At 35.2% G+C, this 21179-nt stretch overlaps 2 protein-coding genes across 2 annotated transcripts; both read right to left on the bottom strand.

Annotated features, from left to right (window-relative positions):
• Positions 1–298: 298 nt before the first annotated feature.
• On the bottom strand, positions 299–739 carry LOC107811674 (auxin-responsive protein SAUR68-like). The gene has a single exon (XM_016636644.2). The coding sequence runs from the start codon at positions 737–739 to the stop codon at positions 299–301; it is 441 nt and encodes a 146-aa protein (XP_016492130.1).
• A 6370-nt stretch (positions 740–7109) lies between these two features.
• On the bottom strand, positions 7110–7544 carry LOC107811673 (auxin-responsive protein SAUR68-like). The gene has a single exon (XM_016636643.2). The coding sequence runs from the start codon at positions 7542–7544 to the stop codon at positions 7110–7112; it is 435 nt and encodes a 144-aa protein (XP_016492129.1).
• Between the last annotated feature and the right edge of the window lie 13635 nt (positions 7545–21179).

The raw sequence follows: 21179 nt of genomic DNA, 5'->3' as shown, positions 1-21179 counted from the left end.
AATATCCACTAATATATCCAATTAAAGATCAATTCCCTCTATCCCCTTCGCCAAAAACTCTAATGTAATATAACTTCAAACTTTTTTAGTCAGAATGATTCATATATTTGTAAGTTTTGATCAACCAAGTTATCGCCCGGGATAAGATAGTAGTACCATTCCATGATGATAATGTTAAGAATTTCTTATTTCAAAATTGAAAATTGAAAGCTCCATTTCATTTGTTGTAACACATTCTTTTAGTTTCCTACTTTACAATCTGTTTTGAGCTATCATTTACAAAACACTATGTCATAACTCAACAAACAAGAAGTTGCTGATTTCCACTTTCTTGGTGCAAAGAATAAGCTGAACAGAAACATGAAGTAATTGAGAGAAGCAATGCTTTGTGAAGATCTCCAGCGGCCACACCTTTCTTGATTAGTGAAATGATGTAATCCATGAACGCTGAATCACAGGGTAATTTAATAGGGCCGCCACTCGGTAGCCCAAACTCTTCTTGAGACATGTTTAAGAGCTGCCTAACGACCTCATTTTCAAGGTATGCCAAGGGAATGACAAATCGCCTTTGATCGATTGTATAGACTACAAAATGCCCTTTTTCAACTATAGAGGATGAAGATGTACTACAACTATCTTCATCACTAACATTTCTTGGAAATGAAATCCTTTTTCGCTGCATGGCCGCAAACTTCTGCCACCTCCTAGCCATTTTGATGAGTTTCTTGGCACTGATCATTGTCTTTTTTTTTTTTTTTTGGAATATTGAAACAAGAAAGTAAATAAGAAATTTAGAGACTTTTTGAGGTTTGAATTGTTAATGCTTGTCCTGAATTGGTAATGAAAAGGTTCATGAAAGGGGGATTATTTATACAAGAAACAGGAGACGACTAATCTTTCTTTAGTTGGAGCTGAAGTTTTTGTTACTAACAAAAGGCAAAGCCATGTGCTGATGCCTGTTGATCATGTTGATATGGGGCCTTAAATTTGTGGTTGAAGCTAGTTTGAAAGGATGGAAAATAATAAGTTTCTTCATTTCTTCACTTCGGTTGACAATAGATTGGACCTATTAGTTATGATATCAGCTAATACTTAGACTTCTCACCAATGCCAGTACTTTGAAAAAATTAAATAAAAAATTTGTGGTAACAGGCAAAAACCATGTGCTACTCCTTTCTTTGTCGTGTAGATTAGGGATATGATCTTTAAATTGTCATCTTGTCTAGTCCTATTCTGCTTTTGTTATAACAAAGTTTTTGCGCTTGAGTAACACTGTTGACAGATTTTACTCAAAAGATACGTTAGCAGTAAGAAAACTGAACCATTTTTTGGTTAATTGTATCAAAACAAACTAAGCGATTCAGCAACCAAAGAAATTAGTCGTTTGCAGTTAATTCAGAAGTCTTTTTTCTTTGCTTTTTTTCTTCTTTTTGGTGGACATGGGAAGAAGGATAAAAAAATCATTTGTCACAAAATAGTGTAGTTTATGGTTCGGCCCTTTCCCGGACCCCGCGCATAGCGGGAGCTTAGTGCATCGGGCTACCCTTTGAATGTGTAAGAAAATGAAGGATATTGATAAATAAAAAGATATCACAGATTCGTCGAGAAACAAAAACTGTGATATTAACCAGTGCAAAATACAGCTTAAAGTCTTCTATTTGAAGTATTATGCTTCTTGACTTTTGTTTCTATTATGCAGGAGATAATAAATAGCAGCAACTTCTATTATGCTTCTTGACTTTTGATAGCTAAATAATAATAGTACAAAAGTCCACCTTTGAACCAACTTTGATTTTTATCTTATTTGAAAAAATGGTTTAATGCAGCTTTGACATAACTTTCTTATGAATTAGAACTACAGAAAATTGGATATTCTGGGGGTCCAATCTACTTAATTCAGAACCCTATTATATTATGGTAGTTTATCTATCAGTCAAAATCAAAATACTGGAGCCCGCGCGAGTCTATTTTTGCTTACTGATTGTTCTGTGGATACTTTTGAGGCCAATCTCAAAATTGACAACATAAAATATGATCATACTTCTCTGTTATTCATTGGTTGCTATATATTCTCATAGTTAATGGAGTTCAATTTTAATTCATAGGACTACTAGAAAGCAACTGAAAGAAATCAGATATAATCACAAAGTTAAAGAGTGTTGACAAGAATATGGAGTTTTGATGAATAATTAGATGTTGAATGTTCTGTAAACTTGTTGAATATCATGTATCCATTACAAAACATTAAGGTCAACAAACTAGCAATTCCGGGTTTCTTAGTTCTTGAACGTATGAAGCTGATGAGCATCGACTGGAAGCTATTGATACAAGCAACGCATTCTGAAGATCTACAGCTACACCTCTTTCCATGAGTGATATGACGTAGTTCATGAATATGGAATCACACGGTAATGTAATAGGGCCATCACTCGGAAGTCCAAACTCTTCTTCAGACATGTGAAACAGTTGTCTGATTACCTCGTGTTGTAGATAAGCCAAAGGAACTACAAATCGCTTTTGATCAGTTGTATACACCACACAATGCCCTTTGCCAACTATAGAATAAGATGTACTACAACACTCTGCGTCATGGGTATTGGATCTTGGAAAAGAAATTCTCTTCCTTTGCTTGACCGCAAGCTTCTGCCATTTCCTTGCGATCTTGATGAGTTTCTTAACACTGATCATGTTGATTTCTTTGGTTTATAGTAAAGAAAATATTGTTCGAGTTTTTAGAAGGTTTGATTAAGTTCTATCTGCTCGATGATCAAAATGTCTTATGGAAGCAGTTTATTTATAGCTGAGGCTAGAGTTATGACTTTGAAAATTATAGCTCTAGTTGTCAATCTGAATTAGGTATTGAAGGCAAAAACATGTGCTGATGTATAATATGGGACCTTAGAAATTGTGGAAATGGCTGGTTGTCTTGTTTTAAGTAAAGAGGTTGATGCATATATTGAATTATTTGTCACTATATCTTTAAACCAAGTGGTCCAAGACTAAGTCATCAACTACATCTATATACTCTTGTGGATTTTATTTTAAGGGTACCTTTTGTTCCAAATCATAAGAAACAGTAGGGCCTAATGTTGTTGTTCCACAAAATTTGTGGTCTGATTACTTTGACATTAACAGAGTAAGCAAAACCATGTGAAACTTCAAGTACTGTTGTCTCTCAAATTTCTCTTCACCAAAAAAACATTAAGTATATGTGACTTACCATTAGCTTATATATATATTATATTAATACACAAAGCATTTGAGCAGAACACAAATATCCAAACACTCAAAGAACATCCATTTTTGGTGCAATTCTCAAAACTCTTGTTCTTTTTTTTTTCTTCATCATTTAGAGTTACATCATATTTTTTGAGACAATGGGTATCAAAGTGACTCCATTTATTCAGGCTAATCGAATCCTAAGGAGGTCATCAATCTCCGAAGGTGTTCCAAAAGGACATTGTGCAGTATATGTAGTAGAGAGCCAAAAGAAACTATTCATTGTGCCAGTATCATACTTGAGGCCGCCTTTATTTCAAGACTTGTTGGCTCAAGCTGAAGAAGAGTTTGACTTTGATCATCCGATGGGCGGTCTCACAATACCTTGCAATGAGGATGTGTTCGTTGATCTCACTTCCGGCTTGAGGATATTATGAGTAAGACAATGGTGCAGATTCTTCTGCCCATGAGATTTTGTAAAGCAGGATTAGAAATGAGAGAGTAGATTGTAGAGAGAGGTCATTTTCATTGTATAGAACATTCCCAGTGTACATTTCTTTCAACACTGGGCAATGTATAGCCTTTCTTCTTCTTGTTTTTTTTCATTCTTTCCATCAAACAAGTAAATGGACTTTGAATTCTGAAAGGAATATCTAAAGCTTTCTAGTGCATATATTTGATCATACCAAATACCCAATTTTGGTGTTCCATAGTATTAAATTCTAGGGAGAATGACACAGTTACCCACAAAAACAAAACTATTTACCCTTGTTTACCTATTTGTTTTCCTGCCCATCAAACTAATTATATTTCCTATCCATAACAGTTTTTGTGGAGAGTTTTTCTTTTTTCTCCAATTCTTTTTTATTCCTATGTTTATTTCCTTTTTCCCTTTTTAATTTCAATTAACTTCTTTTTTTATATTCTTTTTTCTCTTCATAATCTATTATTTATTGTTTTCACTATTTTTATTATTCTTTTTTTTTACAATAAGAAAAAATAACTGATATTGTTACTATTTGTTCACCTTTTTTTAATATAACTAGTACAATATACCTTCTTTTTTCTTTCTCATTTTCTAAATTCAATTTTCAAACTGAAATAATATCAGTTGTCACTTGATCTAATTCACTGAATATCACACTGACTGCTACTAAGCACCATAAATTACATAATCAGATTCTAAGAATCAACACGTGAATGCCATGTAAACCTTGATCACCTTCCCTACAAATATCATTACACACTCTACCATTAGCAGTAATACAACCAGCTATAGAGCAAGAAAACATAATCTACAGCAACCAAATCTCCATATATACTAGTTAGAATAAAAATGATAATAAAATATTAAAAAATACAACAAAAGTATAAGTAGCGAAAAAAGACTTCCTGTACCATGTAATACCAATATGGTATATATGTATATCAACAGAGCATATGATTGCTCTAGAATATTGCTACAACTACCTGCAACTATACTACTGTACCAAAATATTAAAGGACGCAATAAAATAATGAGAAAATTATATGCTCATATTGCAAGCTAAATATTCGCAAAACAACTTGCTCATTCCATATACTAACATGGTATATAGTTGTATGGGGTCGTTCCAACAATTGTCTATAATTATAAAACTATTACATAATACACATAATTTATGTTCATCGGCACACAAAAATTTCAGCACTGCAAATCATGTTCATATAAATAATTTCATAATAGAATTCACTTAAAATGCAGCTAAAACAATCAAAACAATGTTCAAACTACCATATGATACCAATATGACATATAACTATAGCAACATGGTATACAACTTTACTGGTTAATTTCCGGCAACTATATGACTATACTACCATTACATAACACACACGCATAAAGAGAAAAATAAAAAAATAGCGTACCACATATTAATATAATAAAGTATTTCAAGAAATTGTACTATATTACTATTATTAAAAGAAAATCAAATATTGTACCAATTAAATGCAGCTAATACAACCATAAAAAGATTCAACTAGCATATGATACCAATATAGTATATAACTATACTAATAGGGTATATAGTTGGAATGAATTGTATACCAAAATAGTATATTTGTATACTATTTGGGTATACAATACAAATTCGTCATCTTCTCTGGTTCAACTATATTTCAACCCAAATTTCTAAAATCTACTACAAAATCTCCATCAAATTGACTAAAACTTTAGCTACAACCTCCAATTAACTTTCCAAACAAACCCAAACAGGATCGGATCAAAACAATTAAAAACTCAAACAAACCAAGTTATGAGTTTCAAGTTTTAAGATCCTTCAATGATGGATTTAATTTTCTCACAATAAAATCTTTGAAATTAGCATTAACATCATAATCAAAGAACAATACCCAATAAATTCTAACACCAAATACTTCAACACACATGAAAATTCAAATTTTAGTTAGATAGTACATATTATTTTTTGTTTTACTTTTAGAAGATAAAATAAACTATGGAGCACAAATAAAAAAAAGGGGGGTGATGATAGCAGAAAAAAGTACGATACTAACAACACTGTTCACTATTGAGAAAAGCTAACTATTCTTTGGCTTCTTTTTAGGATTCACACTTTTGCTGCTTAAATTAGATATGTCCATCGCACGCGAGAATTGGGTTGGGCGGGTAATTAGTTGTAATAGAATAAGTATTGATGTAATTACTTTTAAAATGGGTAATTACGGGTAATTATTTTTGATTAGATAGGTATATAGGGTATTTTTCCCTAAATTCTATACATTCAAAAAAATTAGTCCAAAAAAAAAAAAACAAGTGAGATTTGCAGCTTCTTTTCAATCTAGATTTATAAAGTATGAAACTTTAAATGCAAAAAAGTTTGGAAGAGGAACACTTTATAATTTCACCTCAATTAAACTCTTTACAATTAATTTTCATGTCATTTAGGCATGTAAATTAACATAGATTTATGATAAATTTACATAAATACAAAATAAAGTTAACACTAATAGTTTAAAATTAATGTGCGACAGAAAAATCAAATTTGTAGGATGCGAATATAAAAATGAGTCCTGTAAGTCACATTTTTAAAATGCGACTTATAAATCGTTTTTGTCTATTGCGATTATGCATAAGATTTTTACCCACCTGGAACTGTGTACAGTGACGAAAAAGTAGGATTGTTCAATCATTTTCGTTATTTTGCGAAGAGTTAAGTAGTAACTGTTTTATTATGCTCTGTTTGGTTGCACGATTAGAAACTTCCTACCGTTAAGCTCTTTAGGTAATTTTGGTTGATTTATGAACTCTTTTTTTGTGTGGTTATTTTCAAGTGTTATGTCTCCTATCTAAATGTTAAGAAAGTGAAATATTTTGCTTTGACTTTTTTGTGTTAGTGTTATTATACAGTGCAATGTGTAAAGTTTTCCCTACTTTTTCTGGAGTTATGTCCTTAAAAAAGAAGAATGAATGAAGAAGAAAAAAATTCTTGTCTACTAATTGGATTTCATCAACTTTAAAATTTAGCCACTATTCCAATGCAATAGGAAATTACTTACCAATATGATTTTAAGATTTAAGTTATGTATACTGGCAGTGTAATGAATTTTTTACACAATCTGTATAGTTTAACATGTTGAAGCAAATTACTTATGATTTATTCTAGATCACCAATCAATGTTATTAAATAGAGTTACCTGCAGCTACCTTTTAAGTTTAACGTTCTTAGTGCATAGAACTTAAACTCATAATTTGGGACTAGTTCAAGATAATGAATGGTATAGATCTGGTTAAGTTCAGGATGAAGCTCTATTCCATCTTTCACTTGCCTATTTTTCAATTGCTATACAATCTATTTTGAGCTACATTTACAAAACATGATAGTCATAACTCAATAAACAAGAAGTTGTTGGTGCAAATTAGAAGTTGAAGTATAGCAACATGAAGAAATCGATAGGAGCAATGATTTGTGAAGATCTCCAGCAGTTACGCCTTTCTTGACTAGTGAAATGACGTAGTCCATGAAGTCTGAATCACAGGGTAATGTAATAGGACCGCCACTTGGTAGCCCGAACTCTTCTCCAGACATGTTAAAAAGTTGCCTAATGACCTCATTTTCAAGATAAGCTAATGGAATGACGAAGCGAGTTTGATCAGCTGTATATACTACAAATTGGCCTTTCTCAACTACAGAAGATGAGGATGTACTACAAGTGTCTGCATCACTGGCATTTCTTGAAAATGAAATTCTCTTCCTCTGCTTGGCCGTGAACTTTTTCCATCTCCTAGCCATCTTGATGAGTTTCTTAGCACTTATCATCGTCATTTCTCTGGAAGGTAGGAAACGAGAAAGCAAACTCTATAGACACCTTTGATGACTTAATTGATATTGCTTGTTTTTATGATGAAAAGGCTCATGGAAAAGGAGATATATATATATATATACACACACACAAGAGAGGCTGTAGACAGGCTTTGAGTTGGAGCTGAAGTTTTGTGAAGGCAAAGCCATGTGTTGATGCCTGTTGGTCATGTATATATGGGGCCTTAAATTGGTGAAAAATTCCTCTCTTCATTTTGGTAGACAACAACTTGGACCTATTAGTTAGGCTATCAGCTTAAACATGGGACTTCTGGCAAAATGCCAATAATTTTAATACCATTAATGAATGAAGAATTGCTGGTAGAAGAACAAACCATGTGCTAAGGGATCTTTAAATTGTCATCTTGGCTGGTTTTTCTTTATATAAAAACCATTGCATTAAATGTGATTAAAACCAGTACAACATATTTGATCACTCACTACTAGCTAGTGGAATGCAGGATTTAGAAGAACCTGATCCAATATGAATAGTAGTGCTGAACTGGTACTTCTGACCTTTAGTTTTGTTAAATGGAAAATACAGGCTAAAGTCTTCTATTTGAAGAGTCATGGTTCTTGACTTTTGTTTGATTGATATAAAAAGGGCAGCCCGGTGCACTAAGCTCTATGTGGGGTCCGGAAAAGGGCCGCACTACAAAGGTTTATTGTATGCAGTCTTACCCTACATTTCTGCAAGAAGCTGTTTCCACGGCTTAAATCCGTGATTCATGGTCACATGCCAGCAACTTACGAGGAATAAGACCCTTTGTCCCCTCCAGGCAAACATTTATACTCTCTCCGTTTCAATTTAGATGATATAGCTTGGCTCGGCTCGGTGTTTAAGAAAAAAAAAAGGCTTTTGAAACTTGTGGTCATAAAAGCTTAAGGGGAAAAAGCTTTGTGAGATATTTGTGTGGTTATAAAAGCTTTTCATTAAGGGTAACATAGGTAAAATGAAGAGTTTAAAGTTGAATTATTTTCAAATTTAAAAATGTGTTTTAGAATAAATTAAAAAGGAAAGTATCTCGTCTAATTTGAAATGAAGGGAGTAGCAACCAAAACAAGAGTACAAACACCCTTTTTTTGGGAAAAGGGTAAAAATTGCCGCTCAACAAGTGAAAATAGAGCAATTATACCCTCCATTTAATTTTGGTATCAAAAAGTTCTCGCCGCTAATATTTTGACTTAGTGGGCGTTTGGACATAAGAATTGTAAAATTTCAAAAAAAAGAAGTGAAAATGGTATTTGAAATTTAGAGTTGTGTTTGGACATGAATATAATTTTGGGCTGTTTTTGAAGTTTTGTAAGTGATTTGAGTGAAAAATTTGAAAATTAGCTTTTTGGATTTGAAAAATTCTAAAATGCATCTTCAAGTGAAAATTGGAAATTTTATGACCAAACGTTGATTTCGAAAAAAAATGAATTTTTCAGGAAAAAAGTGAAAAATTTCTTATGTCACTGCCCAAAATCAACGGGAGGGTATTTTTTTTATTTTTAAAAAGGCCACGTGGAAAAAAATCACAAGATTTCAGAAAAATTAAAACTTAACCTTCCATTTGTTTTGATTTTTGATACCAAAATCAAAACAGAGGATACAAATATACAATCTCTCTATTTTCAATATGAGGGGCAACTTTTACCTTTTCTGCATCCTAGCCCCTAGGTTTATATCAACCTAGTAAATACATAGGCATGTCACTACTTTAATTGAATTTTATGTCTTTTTTTATGGTCCACAATATTTAATTTTTTCGGATATTAAAAAGGAATTAACCTCTTTTTCTTTAAAGTTGCCCTTGAAGTAAAAAAAAAACTATGAATATTTGTTATATTTTCAATGAACAATTTTTTTTTGTTGGTAATTCACAAATATTATTAATCATCAAAGCAACAAATTACATTGTATAAAGTCCAACTCAGCCGTACATGTATCACTGTTATACTCCTATCCTCAATGACCTATGTAACATGACAATACTATTTCTTTCCTCCCCTATATGAACTTGTGTTGTAAAACATCTTTGAGTATACCAACAGCTCGGATGTTACAGATGTATATTATTTCTCTAACGATGCTTTGTCTATCTCTATGAGTCTTCTCAAAAATTCTATGATTTCTCTCAACCCATATACTGTACAATGTTTCAGCTAGAATCATCCTCAAAAGGTGCCCTTCAACAGATTTTTTCTTTGCTTTTTCCCCAAACCAGCATACTAATTGACTTCATGTCCTTGTTTGCACTTGTATTTGTATCCATCTGAATATATCATCCCATAGTTCCTTGATGACAGTACATTCATAGAACAGATGGGGGTGGTTCTCTGAATGGCACTTACAGAAAACACATGCAGTATCCACATTCATGCTCCATTTGCTCAGTCTGTCAGCAGTCAGCATTCTTTCCTGTATGATCAGCCACATAGAAAATACTGCTTTGGGTCTAGCTAAATTTCTGAACATGATTGCTTTCCATTCAACCTTTGCTAGTGATCCCAATTGCTGCAAGTATATCTGTGGACTTGGTCCTTCAATAGTCAAGATCTTTTGGACCATCCAGCTTGCTTGTGTAACCACTTTGATGTTAGCTATAGGCTGCCCCTTTATATGATACATATGTACCCATTTGATCTATAATCTGTCAGCTTTTGTTGTTAAGTCCCATTGCAGTTTGATTATGGCTGCTCTATTCCATTGTTTGAGATTCAGAATGTTTAGTCCTCCTACACTCTTTGGTTTGCATACCTTCTCCCAAGATATCAAGGCTCGTTTGGTTATTACATTTGTCCCTGACCATATGAAACTTCTACAGTATGCTTCAATAGTCTTGATCACCTTGGATGGTATCAGAAACATTTGTGACCAGTACGATTGAACTCCAAACAGAACAACTCTTATAAGTTGAATTCTTCCAGCATATGATAATTTTCTTACAGACCAGGATGATATTCTTGCTATTATTTTATCGATCAAAGGCTGTCATTGAGTCACCTTCATCTTTCTAGCAGTTAGGGGGAACTCCCAAGTATTTGAATGGTAATTCACCTTTGATATATCCCAATTGTTGGAGTATAGCTTCCTATTCAGCATTATCCACACCACCAAAGTACACTGAGCTCTTGTTTAAGTAAGCTTTAAGCCCAGAAGCTGTAGAGAATTGATCAAAACACTATTTTATCATTACCACAGATTGTTTATCACCCCTAGCAAATAATAGTAGTGTCACGACCCAAACCGAAGGGCCGCGACGGGCACCCGGTGCCTTACTCAACCGAGTACCAACATAACATATCTTTCTTATTATACTATCTTGATTAAATGAGCCAGAAACCCGTCATGAGATAATAAGAATAAAACATAAGGGAATACTCAACATATGACGACCCAACATGATATACAAATTTATATATGTGACATACATGCCTATAAGGCCGACATGGCCATTTGTAAACTCAACGCATAGGCCAACAAGGCCGTACAAGTATCCATAAACCTAACATCTGCCTACAAGCCTCTAAGAGTACATAAAATCATAAAGGCCGGGACAGAGCCCCGCCATACCAATCAATACATATCCAAAGCATATTGACCAAATAGGCAACTCCGGAGCAAGTGGAGTTCACCAACACCTCCACTGAGCTGATAGCCTACTCGGAGGAATGTCAACCTATGAGACCTACAGGCATGAAACGCTGCGTCCCCAAGCAAAAGGGATGTCAGTACCAACAAAGTACCGAGTATGTAAGGCAGGAAAGCATAAACAAGAATAGTAATATAAAGAGAGATAGAGGAGATACAACCTGTAACATCTGCGTGCCTCTAGGGGCTACTGATATGAAATGCATAATACATATATATACATAAACTTTAAAAACATACGCCCCAGTAGACATCATCATCATCATCATATCGTACCCGGCCTCAAAGAGGACTAGGTAAAAACGTACCCGGCCATCATAAGGCTCGGTAGAATCATACTCGGCCACGTGGAGCTCGGTAAATCCAACTAATTAGTGGTTGCACAATAGGTTCCGTACCCGGCCGACTATAGCATGGCTCGATAGAGTAAAATAGATACTATATAATGCATACTAGACTCATGGAATCACGTTCTAAACCTTTTGAAGTGACTTAAGGTCGTTGCACCTTCGATTAACATTATGGACATCATACCATCAATATGAGCTTCTATAGGATTCAAGGATCATATATACTTGCTTAGAATTACTTTATAAGAAAAGAACAACATGGGCAACCTTAGTTTCTAGGAGTAGATCCGTTATGAAATAGCGTATTCATTTCACTTTAGATCATGCCAAAAGAAAGAGGGAAATGCCTTAACATACCTTAACCATGGTGAATCCTTAATACCTCCCAAACTACTCTTCAAACAACTCAACTCAATCTACCATTGCATAAGGAGATTCAAAATCAGTATTGAATAAAGGCTAAGTCTGCAACATAAACTTGTAGTTCGTTTATATAAATTGGGGCAGCATCTCCCCTAAAACAAGAGCCTCTTTCAATACAATATACCAACAACAATTACCAGAGAAATCTAGCAATATGTAATTATCAATAACAAGACACCATAAAACAACAAGTCATAACTATTTTACGACGAGTGACAAGCTCCAATTGGAATTCGTATACCCCATATCATCCCTTATAGACTTTTTACTTTAACTTAATAGTATCATTAACATGATAATGAAGTCATTCATCAATAATTCCAGCCTTATACCATATATCCATAACAAAGAAAATGATCCACAACTCCAATTATTCTTAATTAGCAACTTTATTCACTAGTTCATGTCTAGTTCATCCATTTAACTTAACCAATGCCAAGATAACCTTAAGATCCTGTAGGAAAACAATATAATTACCTCCTACAATGGATGCAAGTTGAAATCCATGTTATATTTAGCTTACAATAGCCCAACACACCCCAATTGATTTATACCAAAAACGACGACTATAGTAGTGTCCAACACCCTGAAAATATTACAAAGATTGACTAATCCATCATTTCGCCATTAAGTGGTGTTTTCCACACAATTTATCTTCCAAAAACTCCATTAAATAGCAGCAAAATATACATCCCAAAAGCTACACGAAACATCCCACAAAACAGTCCATTACAAATCAAATAACTCAAACTCACAACTTTCGATCACCGTCCCGTGAGTTCTAACTATTATGAAATAAATTAATCAATCTTCCTTGATATTTAAGATCTTGAAACCAGAAATTAAGAATTTTTATTAACTTCAAAATACCTTCCAAAACTCAAACTACAAAGAAAAAGAGAGGCTATATAGCAATACTTATGTCGTGGGGATCGTTCTAGTGTTATTGCTTCGTGATTTCGTGACTCGGACGATAATCTTGTTGGATAACCTTGTGGAAAGCTTAAGGGTGAGGTTAGGGGTCTTATTTGGTCGAGCTCTCCGGAAATATGCAGAAAGAGAAGAGAAAAAGGAGATAGTCTCCATTTTGTTGAAAAGTCAAAAGGTACTACTTGGCACCATCTCATTGGCCCTTTTTCAAATACTTATATCTTTTTATCCGGATGTCGTATGAGCAAATGGTTAAGATAGTTGAAAATTACATTCTAAGATCTTCAATTTGGTATATAATATGTCCTAAAAAGACCTCATATAGCACACGAAATTTATTTCTCAATAAGCTCTATTAGAAGGCAAATCCTTAGTCGGTTTTTCCGCAACTTAAATCTGATTTTTCTCAAACTTTATACTTCATATACAAACATCATATATAGTCATATCATGGCTTTAAACTTATTTAAATCATGATTAACAAGTCTCATATTCATCATAACTTGCTTAACACTTCGGCAAACCTTTCTTATCATTGTAGAAGGATTTCATCCTTTTTGAGCTTACATCAATTGACTCACGACGTACTTTCAGGTACAAAAACATGGATTGTAATATTATTACCCCCTTTGGAACATTTGTCCTCGAATGTTGACTGATGTACTTCTCATTCTCATCCCATATGGATCTTATGAATACTTTAATATTGTCATTTGTCATCTAGGTAATTGTTCTGTGAATAAACTTAAAAACTAGGGCATTCCCCCCTTTAGGCCTATTCTCACCTCGTGAATTATGGCCGGAGTTCTTCCAATCTTGTAACTTCGACTACCTTTTATGATGTATCCTATATTGACTATGTCTTTTTATGCACGACTCTTCTCTTCTTTTTCCTCTAGCTTTTTGCAAATCTCTTGGCTTCACTTTGTGAATACATATATAGAACTATGACATGATGTCCCTCTGGGCATATATAGGTATACTTAAGCTCTTCGCTTGGTACTTTGCTGAATGTACGACTATCGCTATATTTCATTTTATAGCCTTGGTATTATTACCGAGGTGTGCTACACAACTCTAGGTTACTTTCTCATTGTTTGTCCCATAACCTACCGGCGCAACCCTGCCACATTAGGAACATATAATTGACCTTAATATCTGAGGACTCCATCTCACCCTGCCACATTAGGAACATATAATCGACCTCGATATGCCATATGTTGCATGAATACTTGGCTTATCTTATTGCCCACCGATACTTGATTTTCCTATAACTCATATGATCTCAAATATCACTTTTGACTTCCCGTTCATTAGTCACCATAGGTGCCACTTTCTTATGGAGTGTATACCATATTTTAGTGAGACTGTTGTTACAAGACCATTTCTTCTTTATATCATTATGCTTAAGTTGAAGCCTTCTTCCTTATTTCCCCAGCTAGTCTTTCTTTGTAGTACTTAAGGAGACCTTCTGGATCTTGTAAAGTTACGATTTTGTTATACTGTATACCCGAAGGATTTTCGATGTTCTTACTCGCCTACAAACATCCTTAGTTACATGCCTTCGTGCCCTTGTGCTCGTAGGGTTACTTCTAAACTCAGATTTTGATTGTCTCCTTAGTGGAACTCTCCATTATTTCTGTTACACTTATACAGTACCTTTAGTAACCCAACTCCTATCTGAATATTTCTCAAGGTTACGACATCATATCTGCGAGACTGAATTTACTAGATTAGGATTCACTACGTTTATCTTGCATGATCTGCTGATTTGCTTATAACCTCTTGTATAGCCATAACTTGGCTCTTCTTGAATCAACTACAAACTACTCGTTGGTCCATTCCCATATCTATATTCCGCGTAATCTCTCTTTAGTTATTTACTTTGTCTTAAGTTACCTCTCGTATTGGCTCCTTATGTATCAAGTGTTCATTTGCACTTATTTATCAATATCATCATGTGCGCAACCCTTACCGCTTCTCTCCGGCGTCATGCTTCCATAATGTTCTGGAGTCATATCATATCTATAGGATCTGAATATATGTGTCACAACCTAATTTAGGATTATGACCGGCGCTTAGGAGCAAGTGCTCCCAACTAAGCCTCATCGGAAATTTTACAGAAAATCGGGCAGAGTTTCCCCTATTTTTGGACCATCCCAAAATTTTCTTGTCTCAAATCAACAATGAAACATCCTAATAGCATACCAAACAATTGGCAACATGTCAATTAACCAATACAAGTCTCCACCATGACTAAACCACCAATTAACCAATAGAAATACTAATTTATCTCCAACTTTGATAAATGAGAACAATACTCAACATAAGACTATAATAACAAAAGAATACTCATGACACTAAAATAATGACTATGGACCGACTCTAAGAGTTCAAAGAAAAGACCATAATAATAAATAAAATCTCTGCCCACGCGAACAAGTGTGAGGCTTACCGAAAAATATCAATATGTGCGCTCTAATTAACGAAATCCTCGCCTACGTCAACTGCTGTCTCTGGAAAAAATTAGCGGGAAATGAGTCGCAAGCTCAGTGAATAATAACACTTAACCACAACCGTTTTTATTGGGAACAAGTCAGAAAACATGCTAGCATCTCAAATAGAAGATAACATAAAAATTCCCTTTCAGAAACAATAAATAATTTTCAGTCTCATCATGTTCTTCTTGTAATATAATACAAATAATAATTTAGTAATAAGCTCGGTAACCACTATACAATTTTAATATTCACATTTGGGAGGTTTTAATGAACGGATCATGTAATCGGTATAACTATGAACTTCTTCGCAAGAAGTCAAATATAACGGTAGTACCTACTCGAGGGAAATCGGTAACGGTATGCTAGTTCTATCTTCCCACTAGCGAAGGCTAAAATGGTAATCTGTAATTACAAGGTGCACCAGGTCTAATGAACCCGCCGTTAGCTACGGGATCCTTCAATACCTACTCCCATTTATACTTGTCTCTGTAATCCGTATATACTCGTAGAAACTATTTTAAAACAATATAGGGCATTTCGGTTCTTATCAAATCATATAATTTCCTTTCGATAACAGTAAATTCAAGTAACGGTCAAACAGATCTAGTGACACGAAAATATTTAAAACCACAGTATTTATCTCAAATAACTATTTCGGGATCATATCGAGTAAAAGACTTGTCCCACATGCAACTCAAAATAATCGGTAAAATATTCATATTAAAAATCATGTGTAAATCATGCAAGTTATGAAAACACAAATTGCGGTAAGATTACTACTCACGGTACTCATGCTGAAATACCAACTGCTTCACCTCAAGCAACTCGTACAAATTCCTCCAATCAATCTATAATTTCATAACATTGATCTCGTGTTTATTGCCTCATTTAGGCTAAATCTTTTACTAATTTAGAATACCCAATCATCGAGGTTCATGTTTGAGTCTTAGTTTGTGGATTATATTTAATCATAGAACTAGTCCATAATTCTATCAATTTTAAACTATTTAATATAATTTATTCCTCTAAAATTAGACCTATCAGTGCTTAAGCCAAACCTTTATAACCTCATTATCTCCATAGTAATTGTATATTTCTTTATATATAAGAGAAAGTTGATATTAAATTCTTTTGTACTACATGAAATTGCTTAGATGCGGTGAAATAGTTTAACAGGTGAGGGAAAGAAGGTTAACCTCTTGAGTCGAATGAGAGCTTTAATACTTTCAATTTCAACTCCCAATTCTTCTTAAGGCCTTTGCCCAATGCTTTCTTCTTCTTCTTCTTCTTCTTCTTCTTCTTCTTCTTCTTCTTCTTCTTCTTCTTCTTCTTCTTCTTCTTCTTCTTCTTCTTCTTCTTCCCCTTTTTCCTTTCTCTGTTCGTTTTTTTTGTGCTTGTTTTGTATTTTTTTTGTTCTGCTTTGTTTCCTTCATAAGCAATTTGCTTCTAAACCCTTTTCACCTTTTATTGGCAGATGTGCCAATGGGCTTCGGCCCTTTGGTTAAAATTCTTAACTTTTTTTTAGTTAGTTGATTTTTTCTTTCTTTTTTGTAAAGAAAACTTAAATTATTTACTAAATACCCCATATGACCTCATTTAAAATATTGGGGGTATTACACCCTCCCTACCTTATGAAATTCGGTCCCCGAATTTAACTCAAGTACGTACCTCTAGACTGAAACAAATAGGGATACTTCACTTGCATATCTTTTTCTACCTCCCAAGTAGCTTCTTCAACGGTATGATTTCTCCATAAAACTTTAACGAACACAATTGTTTTTGACCATAGCTTTCTTACTTGCCTATCAACAATTGCCATCGGCTCCTCCTTATAAGACATCTTTTCATCGAGCGGTATAGTCAGTGCTTCAATCACCTGAGATAGTCTGATATACATTTTCTTAGCATTGAGACATGAAACACTGAATGAATAAAGGATAACTCAGGAGGAAGTACCAAACGATAAGCCATTGTTCCCACTCGGTCTAGTATCTCATACGGTCCTATAAACCTGGGGCTCAACTTGCCTCTTTTCCCAAACCGCATTACACCTTTCATAGGGGAGACTCGTAGGAACACTTTGTCTCCAATTGTGAACACTAAATCTCTTCTTCTCTTATCAACATAAGACTTTTGTCTGCTTTGAGCTGCAATCAATATTTGTCTGATCAACTGAACCTTGTCCATAGCTTCTTGTACTAGGTCGGGTCCCAATAAGTTAGTCTCACCAGCTTCAAACCATCCGATAGGAGAACGACACCTTCTACCATACAATGCTTCGTACGGTGCCATTTGAATACTAGACTGGAAGCTATTGTGGTAAGCAAATTCAGCTAACGGAAGATAAGTGTCCCAACTACCTCCAAACTCAAGAATGCAAGCTCTCAACATATCCTCCAAGATCTGAATAGTACATTCAGACTGCCCGTCGGTCTGTGGATGGAACGCAGTACTAAGATCTACTCGTGTACCCAATGCTTCTTGAAAAGATTTCCAAAAATGTGAAGTGAACTCTGATCCTCTATCAGAGATGATGGATACTGGAACTCCATGAAGTCGGAAAATTTTGTTCATAAATATCTGTGCATACATGACTCCACAATATGTAGTCTTCACCGGCAAAAAGTGTGCTGATTTCGTCCGTCGATCTACAATCACCCATACTGAGTTATAACCTCTAAGGGTTCGTGGTATCCCGGTGACAAAATCCATAGTAATTATTTCCCATTTCCACTCTAGAATCTCAATTTGTTGTAGTAGTCCTGCGGGTCGCTTATGCTCAGCCTTGACCTGCTGACAAGTTAAACAACCCGAAACAAAGTTAGCAACATCTTTCTTCATACCTTCCCACCAATAAAATTGCTTCAGGTCATGATACATTTTTGTGGATCCAGGATGTATAGTATATAGTGTTGTGAGCTTCTTTAAGAATAGCATATCTCAACCCATCTACGTCTGCTACACATAGTTTGTCACCCATTCGAAGAACACCGTCACTTTCAACAATCATATCCTTGCTTTTACCAGCTAAGGCCTCATCTCTGTATTTGCATAATCGTTCATCCTTATATTGGGTGGCCTTAATACGCTCAACTAATGAAGACTTAGCCTGAGCACAAGCCAACAATGCCTCTGAATTTCTAACACTAAATCTGATACCTGTATCTTCTAGTCTCTGAATATCTCTGGCCAAAAGTCTCTTTGCAGGGGCTATATGTTCCAAACTCCCCATAGATTTTCTACTCAATGCATCAGCCACCATATTAGCTTTTCCAGGATGATACAAAATAGAATAATCTTAGTCTTTGAGTAGTTCCATCCAACGATGCTGTCGAAGATTTAGATCTCTCTGCTGAAAGATATACTTCAGACTTTTATGGTCAGTATAAATCTCACAAGTTTTGCCGTATAGATAATGTCTCCAAATTACCACTACAGCCATCTCCAAATCATGTGTACGATAGTTTTGCTCGTGCTTTTTTCAATTGTATCGAAGCATAAGCAATAACACGACCATTTTGCATGAGAACACATCCTAATCCCACCCTCGAGGCGTCACAAAATACAGTAAATCCTCCAGAATCTGATGGTAAGGCTAATATTGGTGCAGTTATCAAACATGTTTTGAGTTTTTGAAAGCTCTGCTCACATTCCTCCGTCCATTGAAACCTTGCATTTTTCTGTGTTAGCTTGGTCAGCGGCGCTGCTATTCTGGAGAAGTCCTGCACAAAAACCCTATAATAGCCCGTTAAGCCTAAAAAGCCGCGAATCTCTGTATGAGAAGTAAGTCTGGGCCATTTCTGCACAGCTTCAATCTTCTTAGGATCTACCATAATTTCATATTTGGATATATCATACCCCAAAAATGCTACCGAGTCTAGCCAGAATTCACACTTCGAGAACTTAGCATAAAGCCGATGTTCTCGCAATGTCTGCAACATAGTCCTGAGATGATTCTCATGTTCTCCTTGGCTACGAGAATATATCAGGATATCATCAATAAATACTATTACAAATCTATCCAGAAACGGCTTGAACACCTTATTCATTAAATCCATGAATGCAGCTGGAGCATTTGTCAGTCCGAAAGGCATCACAAGAAACTCATAGTGCATGTATCGACTCCTGAAAGCAGTCTTAGAAATATCTTCATCTTTGATTCTAAGTTGATGATAACCAGAACGGAGGTCAATTTTTGAAAAGTGGGAAGCTCCTTGTAACTGATCAAACATGTCATCTATACGAGGCAAAGGATATTTATTGCGTATTGTTATCTTGTTCAACTGCCTGTAGTCAATGCACATTCTCAGGGATCCGTCTTTCTTCTTTACGAACAGTACTGGTGCACCCTATGGTGATACACTAGGTCTAATAAAACCCTTATCTAACAAATCTTGTAACTGTTGATTTAGCTCCCTCAACTCTGCTGGTTTCATTCGATATGGAGGTATCGATATGGGCTATGTGTCAGGTAGCAAATCAATACCAAAGTCTATTTCTCTTACTTGAGGCAATCCTGGTAAATCCTCAGGAAATACATCAGAAAATTCTCTCACTACGGGTACATTTTCTATACTAATTGTTTCCTTTATTTTGTCATTTACAATAGCTAAGAGACCCAAGCAACCTTTCTTCAAAAGTCGTTGAGCCTTCATAAAAGATACAATTTTGCAAGTCTCTAGAACCTGACTCCCTCTTAAAAAAAATGGGTTCATTTGGTATCTCAAACTTAACTATCTTTGCATGACAATCGACTATAGCATAGCAAGAAGATAACCAATCCTTTCCCATCAGCATGTCAAAGTCAATCATATCAAGTACAATAAGGTCAGCTAGAGTATCTCTTCCCTCAACCCGAATCTGACAAGCACGATACATGTATTCAGATAATAGAGACTCCAATAGGAGTAGCAACTAGAAAAGGATCATTCAATAGCTCAGGTTGTCTACTAAATCTCAAAGCAAAGTACGAAGACACATAGGAGTGGGTAGATCTCAGATCAATCAATGCAAGTGCATCAAATGAACAGACAGAAAGAATACATGTAACCAATGCATTAGAGGCCTGAGCATCCTGTCTAGTAAATGCAAAAACTCTCGCCTGACCTCTACCAGTATTGCCTTGTCCTTAATTCACAATAGCACGGTCTCCAACACCTCGACCTCTATGTCTTGTACCTGTAGCACCTGAAGTATTACAAGTAGTCTGAGTCGGTGTAGCTGACTGAATAGAAGCCTGGTTGAAATTTCTCGGATGCTAAGGGCAATCCCTCAAGTGATGTCCCAACTGGCCACACCAAAATCACTTTTCAGTTAGAACACGACATTGTCCCAAATGTGATCTACCACAAGTCTGGCAGACTGGAGTAATGACATATATCTGCCCAAAATTACGATGTCTAGAAGATGATGGTCCCCTATTACCTTGTCTGTAATGTGGTCTGTATGTGGACTGTGAAGACATGTGTGTCCTTGTCTGAGAACCCTGTTGTTGTTGTTGTCCCTAATTTCCTGCTCTTCTATTTTCACTAAAATCACCACTGAAAGCCCCTCCTGTCTTGGCCTTATTACGTAAATCACTAGTTGCACGCTCCTCACGTCCTTTGTTTTCAATATTTCTAGCAAGGTCGACTACATCATGGTAGTATAAAGTATTCATCTGTTGGGCTACTGCAGTGTATAGACGACCAACCAATCCATCAACAAACCTCTGAACTCGAGCTTCTTCAGTAGGCACTAAGTGAAGAGCATATATAGC

This window comes from Nicotiana tabacum, chromosome 13 (genome assembly GCF_000715075.1).
Source record: "Nicotiana tabacum cultivar K326 chromosome 13, ASM71507v2, whole genome shotgun sequence".
NCBI lineage: Eukaryota > Viridiplantae > Streptophyta > Magnoliopsida > Solanales > Solanaceae > Nicotiana > Nicotiana tabacum.
Note: the sequence above shows the minus strand (reverse complement) of the source record. Positions and strands in the feature narration are given on the sequence as shown.

What these genes read in the sequence shown, in the direction of transcription:
- LOC107811673 (XM_016636643.2), bottom strand. Translation starts at nt 7,544, where the DNA reads ATGACGATGATAAGTGCTAAGAAACTCATCAAGATGGCTAGGAGATGG.
- LOC107811674 (XM_016636644.2), bottom strand. Translation starts at nt 739, where the DNA reads ATGATCAGTGCCAAGAAACTCATCAAAATGGCTAGGAGGTGGCAGAAG.